Source organism: Phacochoerus africanus, chromosome 15, assembly GCF_016906955.1.
Source record: "Phacochoerus africanus isolate WHEZ1 chromosome 15, ROS_Pafr_v1, whole genome shotgun sequence".
In the NCBI taxonomy this organism is placed as follows: domain Eukaryota; kingdom Metazoa; phylum Chordata; class Mammalia; order Artiodactyla; family Suidae; genus Phacochoerus; species Phacochoerus africanus.
In genome coordinates, this window is record NC_062558.1 from 76988579 (window position 1) to 77003582 (window position 15004).

At 39.0% G+C, this 15004-nt stretch overlaps 1 protein-coding gene and 1 pseudogene across 2 annotated transcripts in view; one reads left to right on the forward strand and one right to left on the reverse strand.

Moving 5' to 3' along the window:
* CFAP70 (cilia and flagella associated protein 70) overlaps positions 1–15004 on the reverse strand; it is a 109806-nt gene that overhangs the window by 71034 nt on the left and 23768 nt on the right. For both annotated transcript variants that reach the window (XM_047761719.1, XM_047761718.1), the window contains exon 7: positions 6632–6814. In XM_047761719.1, the coding sequence (XP_047617675.1) occupies positions 6632–6814 (183 nt within the window). The remainder of the gene's footprint in view (positions 1–6631; positions 6815–15004) is intronic.
* LOC125116475 (DNA endonuclease RBBP8-like) lies at positions 979–4236 on the forward strand (annotated as a pseudogene).

The window sequence follows — 15004 nt, forward strand, 5'->3', positions numbered from 1 at the left end:
AACCATGAGGTTGCAGGTTTGATCCCCGGCCTCGCTAAGTGGGTTAAGGATCTGGCATTGCCATGAGCTGTGGTGTAGGCTGCAGATGCAGCTCAGATCTAGCGATGCTGTGGCTGTGGTGAAGGCTGACAGCTATAGCTCTGACTGGACCCTTAGCCTGGGAACCTCCATATGCCGCGGGTGCAGCCCTTAAATGACAAAAGACAAATAATTATAATAATAATAATAAAGGAAACTATAAATCCAAGAAGAATATTAGCAAACACAATGATGAAAAAGACACTGTGCAATGTTTTTAAAATATTGCTAGCCTTATCTCTATTTAAAATATTTAGAACCAAATACTGAAAGCAACTCAACCAGCTATTTTATAAAATTTTTTTTGGCAACTCCCATGGTATGTGAAAGTGCCTGGTTCGAGGCTTGAACCCCTGCCACACTAGTGACAATGTTGGATTCTTAACCCATTATGCCAAGAGGGAACTCCAATAAATTATTTTATTGACTATTTCCATTAATGATTATCAGCTCGTTTAAGAAACACTTGCAGCGGGCTCGAGGCACAGGAGCCTAGTGGGCACCCCCTGGGCCCTCCCTGAGCCTTGGAAAGCGCAGGCTGCCCCAAAGCGGTGGCTTTGCCACTGGTGAACTGGCAGATTAGAGAGGGAAAGAGGAGAAAAGCCCCTGCTGAGGCGTTCCAGGATCTCGAGACAATCTTTTTTTTTTTTTTTTTTTTTGGCTAGGGGTCAAATCAGAGCTATAGCTGCTGGCCTACGCCACAGCTCATGGCAATGCTGGATCCCTGACCCACTAAGCAAGGCCAGGGATTTAATCAGCATCCTCATGGATACTAGTCGGATTCGTTTCCACTGCACCACTACAGGAACTCCTCAAGGCAATCTTATAAGCCATATTTAAACTGGCCGAAGATAACTCAGACATATATAATGTAATGGAAAAGATCAGAAAATACCAGGCAATAGAAATGGGGAGCATATTAAGCAAGATGAATATCTCAGGAAGCAGTTGTGGAAGCCCTAGTTCTGCAGATGTATCTAATGACTTTAAGGATCATTGGACAAAACTAAAGGAATGTCATGATAAAGAAGTACAAGGTCTACAAGCAAAAGTAACCAAACTGAAAAAGGAAAGAATTTTAGATACACAGAGACAGGAAGAATTCTTCACCAAAAATCAACAGCTGAGAGAGCAACAGGAAGTCCTCCATGAAACAATTAAAGTTTTAGAATTAAGAGTAGGATTATGTGATCACTGTGCAGTAACTGAAGAACATACGCAGAAGAAACAGCAAGAGTTTGAAAATATCCGTCAGCAGAATCTTAAACTTATCACAGAGCTTATGTATGAAAAGAATACTCTATAGGAAGAAAATAAAAAGCTTTCTGAGTAGCTGCAGCAGGAAATTGAAATGATCAACAACATGAAACCAATGATCTTGAATCTGAGGAAGATGTTATTCCAGCTTCACCAATAACAGCCTTTTCATTTTCTGGTGCTAACCAACTATGAAGAAAGGAGAACCCTCACGTCCTATATGTAGAACAAACACACTAACGTGGAGCACTCCAGGTGTGCAAATTAATTGAGAAACATTCTGAAATCCTCCACTTACCCACAACATAAACCTAAGGAAGGTGAAATTCTAGTGGTGGACACTGTGATCAGAGTCAGGCTCCAAGGGCAAAAACACATGGCACGAGCAGTTATCCTAGTGATAATTTAGCTACAGTTGCTGCTGAAACACTTGGACTTAGTGTTCAAGAATTATCTGAACCTCGAAACCCCAGAAACCCTCTTGGTGATGAACTCTATCACTGTCTGGAAGGAGATCACAAGAAACAACTTCTTGAGGAATCTACAAGAAATAGTGAAGATAGTTCGAGATTTTCAGATTCTATTTCAAAGACCCCTCCTCAGGAAGAACTGACATTTGGGTATCATCTCCTGTATTTGGAGCTACTGCTAATATGAAAAGTAGTTTAGGTTTGAATACAAGCTTGTCCCCTTGTCTTTTAGAGACTGGGAAGAGAAAGCATCTGAAAACAATGACTTTCAGCAACACTTCTAATTCTAGATCAGGGAAACTTGGATCAAACTCTGCAGACAGCACCCTTTTCACACATCATAACCCTGGGTCTGAACCAAACAACCAGTCATCTTCTAACAAGGCCAATGCTTATAGATAAAAATATAAGTGAACTGGAGTTTTCGTCATGGTGTAGTGGAAACGAATCCAACTAGGGACCATGAAGTTTTGGGTTCAATCCCTGGCCTCGCTCAGAGGGTTAAGGATCTGGCATTGTTGTGAGCTGTGATGGAGGTCACAGATGAGGCTCAAATCCCACATTGCTGTGTCTGTGGTGTAGGCCTGTAGCTGTAGCTCCAACTGGACCCCTAGCCTTGGAAACTCCATATGCTTCAGGTACATCCCTAAATAAATAAATAAATAAATAAATAAATAAATAAAAAGAAAAAAAAATAAGTGAACAGAATGAATCTGATCACATTAAGGATACTGTTACTGATAAACACGTGGTACCCCTGAGATCATTGGGAGGCAGAAGCAAAAAGAAGAAAATTGAGGAAGAAAATGAAGATGAAGTAAGCTGCCCCCAAGCCTCTTTTGATAAAGAAAATGCTTTTCCTTTTCCACTGGGTAGTCAATCTTCCATGAATGGAGATTATGTGATAGATAAACCTCTGGATCTGTCTGATCGATTTTGAGCTATTTAACATCAAGAGAAAAGCCAAGAAAGTGAGACCTCTAAAATCAGATTTTGGCATGATTTTACTCTGTTTGAGGCTCTGCAGCCAGTTCCAAAAGGCTCGTCCTCAAGCCATAAGGCCTTGAGTGGGAGTACCAAAGATTTCCCAGAGGAGCCCTACTTAAAGGAGTCCCTCCTCCAGTTCTTGAGTAAATCTCTAGATAAAACACTGGTACAAATAAACAAAGAAAATGCAAGCTTTAAAATCCCTCTACATCCACAAGAAAGTTTGGAGACAGAGGATCTTTTTCATGACATTAAGGGTACTGGTTCTCATCAGCCGATGAAAATTAAAACAAGGTTAAGTCCATGAAGCATGTGAACTTGCATCAGTTCTTCAGTTAAAACCATGTAGAATGTCTATGACAGAGGTCTCTACAGAACAACCAAGATGTATTCTTTGAAAATACCCAGCAGAGTATAGATCCAGAAGCAGATCTTTCTCAGTATAAAATGGATATTACTGCCATAGATACAAAGGATGGCAGTTAGTCAAGATTAGCAGGAGGAGAGACACTGGACATGGCCTGGATGTTGGTTAGTGAAACTATACTTTTATTTTATTTTATTTTATTTTTGGTCTTTTTTTTTTTTGTCTTTTCTAGGGCTGCACCCGAGGCATATGGAGGTTTCCAGGCTAGGGGTCAAATCAGAGCTGTAGCTGCCGGCCTACACCAGAGCCACAGCAACGGGGGATCCAAACCACATCTGTGACCTACACCACAGCTCATAGCAATGCTGGATCCTTAACCCTCTGAGCAAGGCCAGGGATTGAACCCACAACCTCATGGTTTCTAGTCGGATTTGTTAACCACTGTGCCACAATGGGAACTCTGTGAAATTATGCTTTTAAAAAGAAGAAGCAAGAGCAGAAGGGAGAAAAAAGTCCAGGTGACGAAAGAAAAATGAATGATCGCTTGGAAGATACATTTGATCGGATTACACATGAAGAGTACAAATCCTGTTTGGCAGAGAGTTTCCCGCAAGTACCAGATGAAGAGAAGAAATTACCAGCTACTGCAAACAAACCAAACACTCATGGTGATAAACAAGATAAAGTCAAACAGAAAGTATGTTTGGAGCCATATTCTAAAGATGATGAAAAAGAGACCAGCTTACAAAATGTTGCTCATATTGACGTGGTTTGGGAAAAAAAAAAAAAAGGCGAGAAGAAAATTGCTTGGACACACATGTAAGAAATGTGAAATTTATTATGCAGATTTCCAAGCAGAAGAGAGAGAAAAGAAGTCGGCTTACTTGCTCAAAACACAGATTTCACTACATTTCACCCAACACACCAGAGAATTTCTGAGAAGTTGGGTTTCCTTCCAGTCAGACTTTTACGGAAAGAGGCTACATTAAGGAAGATCTTGATCCTTGTCTTCATCCAAAAAGACAGCAGTCTTACAATGAGCTATTTTCTCCGAAAGGCAAAGAGCAGAAGACATAAATATTGAAGCAAACACAGGAGAGAGGGCAATTTTCTTTTTAGTTATTTATAGTTAAGGTTGGGATTATACATTGATTTTTTTTGATCTTCTGTAAACTGATTTATAAATCTATTGAAAAAATGTTTTTAAATGGCATTTATCCACCACACAGCCAACTATTTAAAATGTGGATAAATTCACGTTGTATTTTCTTGTTTTTCACCTTTAAAATAAGGGGCTTTCATTTTGCACTCTAACGTAAGAGCTGTTTACTACTTTATAATACCCAATTAAAATTTTGAAAAAAGAAAAAGAAACACTTGCAAATGTGTTTATAGCATTTTCTATGCCTTTGACAAACACTGAATGTAGTAAAATATGTTGAAAAAGAAAAGAAGGTAGGAAGAAAGGGAAAGAGAGAGAGAGGTAGGAAGAGAGGAAAGGAACAAAAAGAAAAGAATAATTTCAACAACCTAAGTGTCCACCAACAGGAGACTAGTTAAGCAAATTAAAGTATATCCATATAATTTCATAACATACAGCAAGTACAAATAAAGAAAAAGAATGAGGAGTTCCCATCGTGGCGCAGTGGTTAACGAATCCAACTAGGAACCATGAGGTTGCGGGTTCGATCCCTGACCTTGCTCAGTGGGTTAACAATCCGGCATTGCCGTGAGCTGTGGTGTAGGTTGCAGACGCGGCTCGGATCCCGCGTTGCTGTGGCTCTGGCGTAGGCCGGTGGCTACAGCTCCGATTCAACCCCTAGCCTGGGAACCTCCATATGCCTCGGGTGTGGCCCAAGAAATAGCAACAACAACAACAACAAAAAAGACAAAAAAAAAAAAAGAAAAAGAATGAGAATGCTCCTTATGTACTTAGGTGGAAAAATATCTCCAAGATACACACTATAAAGCAAATAAGCAAGTCGCAGTGGGTTAATAATCTGGCTTGTCTCTGTGGAGGTACTAGGTCAACCCCTAGCCCAGTGCGGTGGTTGAAGGATCCAACATTGCCACAGCTGTAGCACAGGTCACAGCTCCAGCTCAGATTCAGTCCCTGGCTTGGGAATTTCCATATGCCATGGGTGGACCAAAAAAAGAAAAAAGAAAGGAAGGAAGGAAGAAAAAAAAGCAAGTTGCAGAATAGTGTATAGAAAAAGAAAATGATGGGGAAAGAATGTGTATACATATGTGTGTATATGTGAAGAAAAAATATATTTTTTCCGCTTCCAATGTGATTACACACTTTACATACTCGGTTAAAAATAAATAAATACTTTACACATGAGATGAAGCAAAAATGGCAGTGTCTTCCTGACAGGTTCTAGTTTTGAAAATAGCAAGACTATGAATACTTCTTGTAAATCTGACTCTCTAAAGAAAAACAATTTGATAATCAAAACAAGCAAAGTTGTGAATTTCTCTAGATGGTGTATGAAGATTTACCTTTGTTTCTGGTATATACAAATTATTTCATACACAAAGTAAATATTTTAATGTATGGTAGGAGAATAAAACACAATTAAAGACAAAATAAAATTTAAGTATCAGAACTAAAAAAAAAAAAAATGAACAAGGAAATACAATTTGATCCCTGAATATTACTATTTAACTATCTATGAGCCAGTCTTTACTGAAATGATTCCCCTGCACTTTGCAAGGAAACTTTACTTTCCAAATGTTTTTGCTTCTGAGTCTTCCTTTGACTATATATTTTTGCTTTTATATGCATAAAAAAGTATCCAGAAGGAAACACAGCAAACCATAACAAAGGTAACTACCAGGGTGATGATCTGGGAAGGAATTAAGAGAACGAGACATGGAATAGGAGGGAGACTTTACCTGCATATCTCTTAATGTTTCATTTTGACCTGCGACTGCTTTACTGCCTACTCATGAATAAATTTAAAATGAAATAAAGAGGGAGTTCCCATCGTGGCTCAGTGGTTAAAGAATCCAACTAGGAAACATGAGGTTGCAGGTTCCATCCCTGGCCTTGCCCAGTGGGTTAACGATCCGGCGTTGCCATGAGCTGTGGTGTAGGTTGCAGATGCGGCTCGGATCCTGCGTTGCTGTGGCTGTGGCATAGGCCAGCGGCTACAGTTCCGATTCGACCCCTAGCCTGGGAACCCTAGGAGCAGCCCTAGAAAAGACAAAAAGACAAAAAAAAAAGAAAGAAAAAGAAAAGAAAGAGTAAATATGGATGAAATCAATTATTTTGTTTGTTGGACTTAAGAAGTCAGAAAACTTCTTAATAAGTTCTTAATTTTAATAAGAATTATATAATTGTTTTATTTTGACATATAATTATTTTATTTTGAGGCAATGGATATATACGAATTACAGTGATTTATAAACTGTTTTATCATATGTCGGTGCACTGAGATTAACAACAAAAACCACATAATTCTCTCACCTCAGGGTGGTTGAGTTCTCCTTCCTCCTCCTCGTAGGGCCCACCAACGATAAATGCATCAGGAATGTTATTAGCTCCTGGAGCCAGAATGTTGGCAATAGGCCATTTTTTGGGCCGAGGAACAGGTTCTCTTTCCCCTCCAAGCTTCAGAGTTCCATTCTTGAAGAAAATAGGATAGTCCTTCTATAGAAATAAATACCATTTTTCAGGAAATTTTGTAAAAGACTTTGAAATGGACCAAAAAGGATTACTGAAGCGTCTTTTCAAGGAACTCTGGGTGTTGTCTAAGACTCTTATGTGATTACCTGATTCTAAAGAGGGGCCTGGGCCTTTCACTGTCTTTGTGCTATTTTATAATTCCATAGTTCATTGAAAATTGATAATAGTGCATATTATTCTTGTTCATAGATATGCATGTTTATTTTGTGCAGTGGAGATGTAATTTATTATTGCCCTGAGACTAATAACAAATATTGAATTATTAGCAACTTTATTCAACATTTTCAGTTGTTTATATAAATAGTAATTTGTTCAGATTCACCGTCGAACTGGTTTAAACTTTTTTGTCATTTTATATTTGTATGCAAGTCAAGATGTACTTTTTATTTTTTTTTTCTTTTTAGAGCTACACCTGAGGCATACAGAAGTTCCCAGACTAGAGACTGAATCTGAGCTATAGCTGCCAGGCTGTTACAGCCACAGCAATGCCAGATCCGAGCTGCATCTCCGCCTATGCTGAGGCGGCAGCAATGTTGGATCCTTAACCCACTGATCCAGGCTGGGGATCAAACCCGCATTTTCATGGATACTAATTGGGTTCTTAACCCGCTGGCCCACAATGGGAACTCCCAAGAAGTACTTTTTTTTTTTTTTTTTTGTCTGTTTGCTTTTTTGAGGGCCGCTCCTGCGACATATGGAGGTTCCCAGGCTAGGGGTCTAATCAGAGCATAGCCAACGGCCTACACCAGAGCCACAGCAACTCGGGATCCGAGCCAAGTCTTCAGCCCACACCACAGCTCACAGCAATGCCGGATCGTTAACCCACTGAGCAAGGCCAGGGATTGAACCCGCAACCTCATGGTTCCTAGTTAGATTCATTAACTACTGAGCCATGATGGGAATGCCAAGAGGTACTTTTTTTTTTTAATTATTTTTTAAAGAAATAAATCTTACAAAGGGCCAAAATATAAACATTTTCATATCTGTAATTTATCTAAATTGTGTTTTCAATAGAAAATTGGTAGACTTATACATAAGCAATTTGTAGAAAGAGAAATTAGAAAATCAAACATTTAAATAAAAACTTGCTAAATATTTATTTATTTATGTCTTTTTGCCTTTTTATTTATTAATCACTGTGCCACAACAGGAACTCTGCTAAATACCATTATTAAGTAATAAGTGAAATGCACATTAAAACAATGAGATACCATTTTAAATTGTAGATTGGGCAAGTCAAAGTGAAAATATCAAGTGTTAGCAATATTGTAAAGAGAATGGTATCTATATACATAGTTGATGGAAGTATAAATAGGTATAAATATGGAAAGCAGTTTTGCAGTTGCTAATAAAAGTTAAAATTGGCATGTCCTATAATTCATCCATTCTAGTTCTTTGGGTAAAGATTTAAAACTTGGGTGAAGGAGGAGCATTTCTGGACTGGCAGAGGAAGAACCTCTGAAAACCTGTTTCTCGAAAAAAACCAAAAAACAATAATGCTAGAAAAAAATATAAAAATTAATAGTTAGGACTTTTGGGGGCTAATCTCTCAGGGGCAGGTCCCAAAAGACTCATCACTGATGTTCTCTGTGGGTGGCAGGCAGATTTGACACCCTTCTTCTCCAGTGGTTTTCCAGAGTGATGAAGTTACCTGTTAAAGGATGCTTTTCAAAAAGAGAGCTTCTAGAAATTGGTAAGAAAAAGAGCAACAGGAGATAGAATTAAGACGGCAGAATAGAAGGACTAGAGCTCAACTTCTCTCCTAAAAACAACAAAATTACAGCCAAATGCTGAGCAATCTTCAACCAAATGGACTGGAAACTTTCAAAAAGATATCCTACTCCAGAAGACAAAGAAGAGGTCACATCAAGAGGGAGGAGGGGTGATTACACGATATAAGCAGCCCCATACCTCCCAGGTGGGAAGCCCCTCAAACTGGAAAGTAACTGGTTCACAGAGACTCACCTACAGGAGTGAGAGTTCTGAGCCCCACGTCAAATCCCCACATGTGAGGATCTGGCACTGGGAGAAAGAGCCCCCAGAGCATCTGGCATTGAAGGCCAGTGGGGTTTGGGCATAGGAGCTCCACAGGACTTGGGGAAATGGAGACCCAATTCTTAAAAGGTGCACATGGACTTTCACGTGCACTGGGCTCCAGGGCAAAGCAAAGGCTCCATAGGAATCTGGGTCAGACTTGACTGCAGTTCTTGGTGGATTTCCTGGGAAAACAGGGGGTGACTATGTCTCATTGTGGGAGAAGGACATTGGAGGCAAAGCTGTTGGGAATATTCATCAGCGTGCATTTCTCTGGAGGTGACCATTTTGGGAAAATCTGGCCTCACCAATCAACTGCTGAGAAGCCCCAGGCCAAACAATAATCCAGGTGGGATCACAGCCCCACGCATCAGTAAACAGGCTGCCTAAAGACCCCCCAGGCACACAGCCACATCTAATCTCACCCAGAGACAAAGCCCATCCACCAGAGGGATAGGAATCTGCTCCACCTACCAGTGGGCAGGCATCAGTCCCTCCCATCAGGAAGCCTACAGCAAGCCCCTGTACCAACTTCAGCCACAGGGGAGCAGACACCAGAAGTAAGAGAGGCTAAAACTCTACTGTCTGCAAAAAGGTCACCAACTAAAAACCTATAAAAATGAAAAGACAGAGAACTATAACTCAGATAAGGGAGAAAGAAAAAAACCCCGAAAAACAGCTAAGTGATCAGGAGATTCTCAGCCTCCAGGAAAGACTTTAAGCTGTTGCTGCTGAAAATGATGCAAAACATTGAAAATAAACTGGAGGCAAAGATTGATAATTTACAGGAAACACTGAGCAAAGAAACACAAGATATAAAACTTAAACAAGAAGAGATGCAAAATACAATCACTGAAATAAAAAATTCATTAGAAGCAACCAACAGCATAATACAGGAGGCAGAAGAACAAATTAGTGATGTGTAAGACAGACTACTGGAAATCACTAATGCAGAAGAGAAAAGAGAAAAAAGATTGAAAAGAAATGAAGAGTCTCAGAGAAATCTGGGACAATGTGAAACGCACCAACATCCGTATTATAGGGGTGCCAGAAGAAGAGAGAGAAAGGGACAGAAAAAATATTCAAAGAGATGATAGCTGAAAACTTCCCTAACGTGGGAAAGGAACCACTCCCTCAAATCCAGGAAACATGACGAGTACCATATAAAATAAACACAGGGAGAAACACCCTGAGACACATATTAATCAAACTGACCAAAATTAAAGACAAAGAGAAAATCTTGAAAGCAGCTAGGGAAAAGAAACAAATAACATACAAGGGAACCCTGATAAGGTTATCAGCAGATTTTTCAGCAGAAACTCTGCAGGCCAGAGGGAGTGGCATAATATATAAATGATGAAAGGAAAAAACCTCCAACCAAGATTACTTTACCCAGCAAGGCTCTCATTCAGATTTGAAGGAGAAATCAAAAGCTTCACAGATAAGCCAAAGGTAACAGAATTCAACAACACTAAACCAGCTTTACTTCAAATACTTCAGATTTGAAGGAAAAATCAAAAGCTTCACAGATAAGCAAAAGCTAACAAAATTCAACAACACTAAACCAGCAGAAAAGAAAAGGCTGCAACAGGAAAAAAAAAATACCACAAATGACAAGGCTCACCAGTAAAAGCACATATACAGTAAAGTTAGGAAATCATCCACACACAATTATGCTACAAAAATCAGAAATTTTGAGAAGAGGAGGGTACAAATGCAGGACACTAGAGATGCACTTGCAATTAAGAGAACAACAACTTAAACACGAATATATATAGGCTCCTATATCAAAATTTCAGGACAGGAGTTCCCGTTGTGGCGCAGTGATTAACAAATCCGACTAGGAACCATGAGGTTGTGGGTTCGATCCCTGGCCTTGCTCAGTGGGTTAAGGATCCAGTGTTGCCGTGAGCTGTGGTGTAGGTTGCAGACACGGCTCGGATCCCATGTAGCTGTGGCTCTGGCATAGGCTGGTGGCTATGGCTCCGATTAGACCTCTAGCCTGGGAATCTCCATACGCCACAGGAGTGGCCCCAGAAAAGGCAAAAAGACAAAAAAAAAAAAAACAAAAAACTTCAAGACAACTGCAAACAAAAAAATCTACAATTGATACACAAACAAATAAGAAAAATCAACTCAAATACAACACTAAAGATAGCCATCAAACCAGAAGAGGAGAGAACAAGAAAAGGGAAGAAAAAAGAGCAACAAAAACAAATCCAAAGCAATTAATAAAATGGCAATAAGAACATACATATCAATAATTACCTTAGGAGTTCCCGTCGTGGCGCAGTGGTTAACGAATCTGACTAGGAACCATGAGATTGCGGGTTCAATCCCTGCCCTTGCTCAGTGGGTTAACAATCTGGCATTGCCATGAGCTGTGGTGTAGGTTGCAGACGCGGCTCGGATCCCCCGTTGCTGTGGCTCTGGTGTAGGCCGGTGGCTATAGCTCCAATTCAACCCCTAGCCTGGGAACCTCCATATGCCGCAGGAGCGGCCCAAGAAATAGCAACAACAACAACAACAACAACAACAACAAAAAGATAAAAGACAAAAAAATAATAATAATAATAATTACCTTAAATGTTAATAGACTAAATGCCCTGACTAAAAGACACAGACTGGCTAAATGGATACAAAAACAAGATCCATATACTTGCTGTCTTCAAGAGACCCAATTCACTTCTAGGGACACATACAAATTAAAAGTGAGAGGATGGAAGAAAATATTCCATGCAAATGGGAATCAAAAGAAAGCTGGAGTAGCAATACTCATAACAGACAAAATAGACTTTAAAATGAAGAATATTTTAAGGGACAAGAAAGGTCACTACATAATGATCAAAGGATCAATCCAAGAAGAAGATATAACAATTTAACTATCTATGCACCCAACATATATATACCCAATATATAAGGCAACTGCTAACAACCTTAAAAGGACAAATCGACAATAACACAATCATAGTCGGGGACTTTAACACCCCACTTACAGCAATGGACAGATCATTCAGACAGAAAATCAATAAGGAAACACAGGCCCTGAATGATGCATTAAACCAGATAGACTAGGACATTTCATCCAAAAGCAACAGAATACACATTCTTCTCAAGTGCACATGGAACATTCTCTAATATTGATCACATCCTGGGCTACAAATCCAACCTCAGTAACTTTAAGAAAATTGAAATCAATATCAAGCATCTTTTCTGACCACAATGCTATACGACTGGAAATCATCAAGAAAAAAAACTGCAAAAAAACACAAACATGTGGAGACTAAACAATGTGCTGCTAAACAACCAATGGATCACTGAGGAAATCAAAGAGGAAATCAAAAAATACCTAGAAGCAAATGACAACAAAGATATGACACTCTAAAACTTATGGGATGCAGCAAAAGCTGTTCTAAGAGGAAAGTTTATAGCAATACAAGCCCACCTCAGGAAACAAGAAAAAGTTCAAACAAACAACCTAACTTTACATCTAAAGCAGTGAGAGAAGAACTGACAAGACCTAAAGTTAGTAGAAGGAATGAAATCATAAAGATCAGAGCAGAAATCAATGAAATAGAAACAAAGAAAACCACAGAAAAGATCAATGAAACAAAAAGCTGGATCTTTGAAAAGATCAACAAAACTGATAAGCCCTTAGCCAGACTTATCAAGAAAAACAGAGACAGGACTCAAATAAATAAAATTAGAAATGAAAAAGGAGAAGTAACAATGGACATCACAGAAATACAAAGGATCATAAGAGACTATATGCAACTATATGCCAATAAAACAGAAAACCTAGAAGAAATGGACAAATTCTTAGAAAAGCACAATCTTCCAAGACTAAATAAAGAAATAGAAAAGACGAATGGACCAAACACCAGAATTGAAATTGAAGCTGTGATTTAAAAATTTCCAACAGGAGTTCCCTTCATGGTGCAGCAGTTAACAAATGTGACTAGGAACCATGAGGTTGTGGGTTCGCTCTCTGGCCTCACTCAGTGGGTTGAGGATCTGGTGATGCCGTGAGCTGTGGTGTAGGTCACAGATGCAGCTGGGATCCCACGTGACTGTGGCTGTGGTGTAGGCTGGCGGCCACAGCTCTGATTAGACTCTCTAGCCTGGGAACCTCCATGTGCCGAGGGAGCGGCCCTAGAAAAGGCAAAAAGACAAATAAATAAATTAATTAATTAATTAAAATAAAAAATAAAAAACTTCCAACAAACAAAAGTCCAAGACCAGATGGCTTCACGGGCAAATTCTATCAAACATTTAGAGAAGAGCTAACAACTCTCCTTCTGAAACTTTTTCAAAAAATTGCAGAGGAAGGAATACTCCCAAACTCATTCTATGAGGCCACCATCACCCTGATACCAAAACTAGACAAAGATACCACAAAAAAAGAAAACTACAGGCCAATTTCACTGATGAACACAGATGCAAAAATCCTCAAAAAAATACTAGAAAACCACATCCAATACATTAAAAGGATTGCACATCATGATCAAGCAGGATTTATCCAAGGGATGCAAGGATTTTTCAATATATGCAAATCAATCAGTGTGGTACACCACATTAACAAATGGAAGAATAAAAAAAATATGATCTCTCAATAGACGCAGAAAAACCCTTTGACAAAATCCAACACCCATTTCTGATTAAAAAACCCTTCAGAAAGTGGGCATAGAGGGAACCTACCTCAACATGATAAAGGCCATATATGACAAACTCACAGCGAACATCATTCTCAATGGTGAAAAGCTGACAGAATTCCTGCTGAGATCAGGAACTAGACAAGGATGTCCACTCTCACCACTACTCTTCAACATAGTTTTGGAAGTCCTAGCCACAGCAAGCAGAGAAGTAAAAGAAATCAAAGCCATCCATATTGGAAAGGAAGAAGTAAAACTATCCCTATTTGCAGATGACATGATACTATACCTAGAGAATCCTAAAGACTCTACCAGAAAACTGTTAGAACTCATCCATGAATTTGGCAAAGTTGCAGGATACAAAATTAATACACAGAAATTGATGGCACTTTTATATACTAACAATGAAAGATCAGAAAGAGAAATTAGGGAACCAATCCCATTTACCATCGCATCCAAAAGAATAAAACACCTAGGAGTAAACCTACCTAAAGAGACAAAGACCTGTACTCTGACAACTTTAAGACACTGATGAAAGAAATCAAAGATGACACAAATAGATGGAAAGACATACCATGCTCATGGATTGGAAGAGTTAATATTATCAAAATGACTATACTACTCAAGGCAATCTACGATTCAATACAATCCTTATCAAATTACCAAGGACATTTTTCACAGAACTTGAAAAAGATATTTTAATAATTTTTTTTGGAAGCACAAAAGACCCAGAATAGCCAAAGATACCCTGAAAAGGAAAAATGGAGCTGGAGGAATCAGGCTCCCTGACTTCAGACTATACTACAAAGTAACAATCATCAAAACCATATGGTACTGGCACAAAGACAGACAGATAGATCAGTAGAACAGAACAGAAAGCCCAGAATTCAACCCACACACCTACAGCCAACTCATCTATGACAAAGAAGGCAAGAATATACAATGGAGAAAAGACAGCCTTTTCAATAAGTGGTGCTGGGAAAATTGGACAGCCGCATGTAAAAGAATGAAAGTAGAACATTCCCTGACACCATACACAAAAATAAACTCAAAATGGATTAAAGACCTAGATATAAGACCAGACACTATAAACCTCTTAGAGGAAAACATAAGCCAAACACTCTCTGACATAAACAACAGCAACATCTTCTCGGATCTACCTCTTAAGAGTATTGACAACAAAAACAAAAACAAACAAATGGGACTTAATTAAACTTATAAGTTTCTTCACAGCAAAGGAAACCCTAAACAAAATGAAAAGACAACACACAGAATGGTAGAAAATCCTTACAAATGAATTGACTGACAAGGGATTCATCTCCAACATTTATAAATACCTTCTTCAGCTCCATACCAAAAAAACAAACAACCCTATCAAAAAATGGGCAGAAGATCTCAACAGACAGTTCTCCAAAGAAGACATGCAGATGGCCAAGAAACACATGAAAAGATGTTCAACATCACTCAT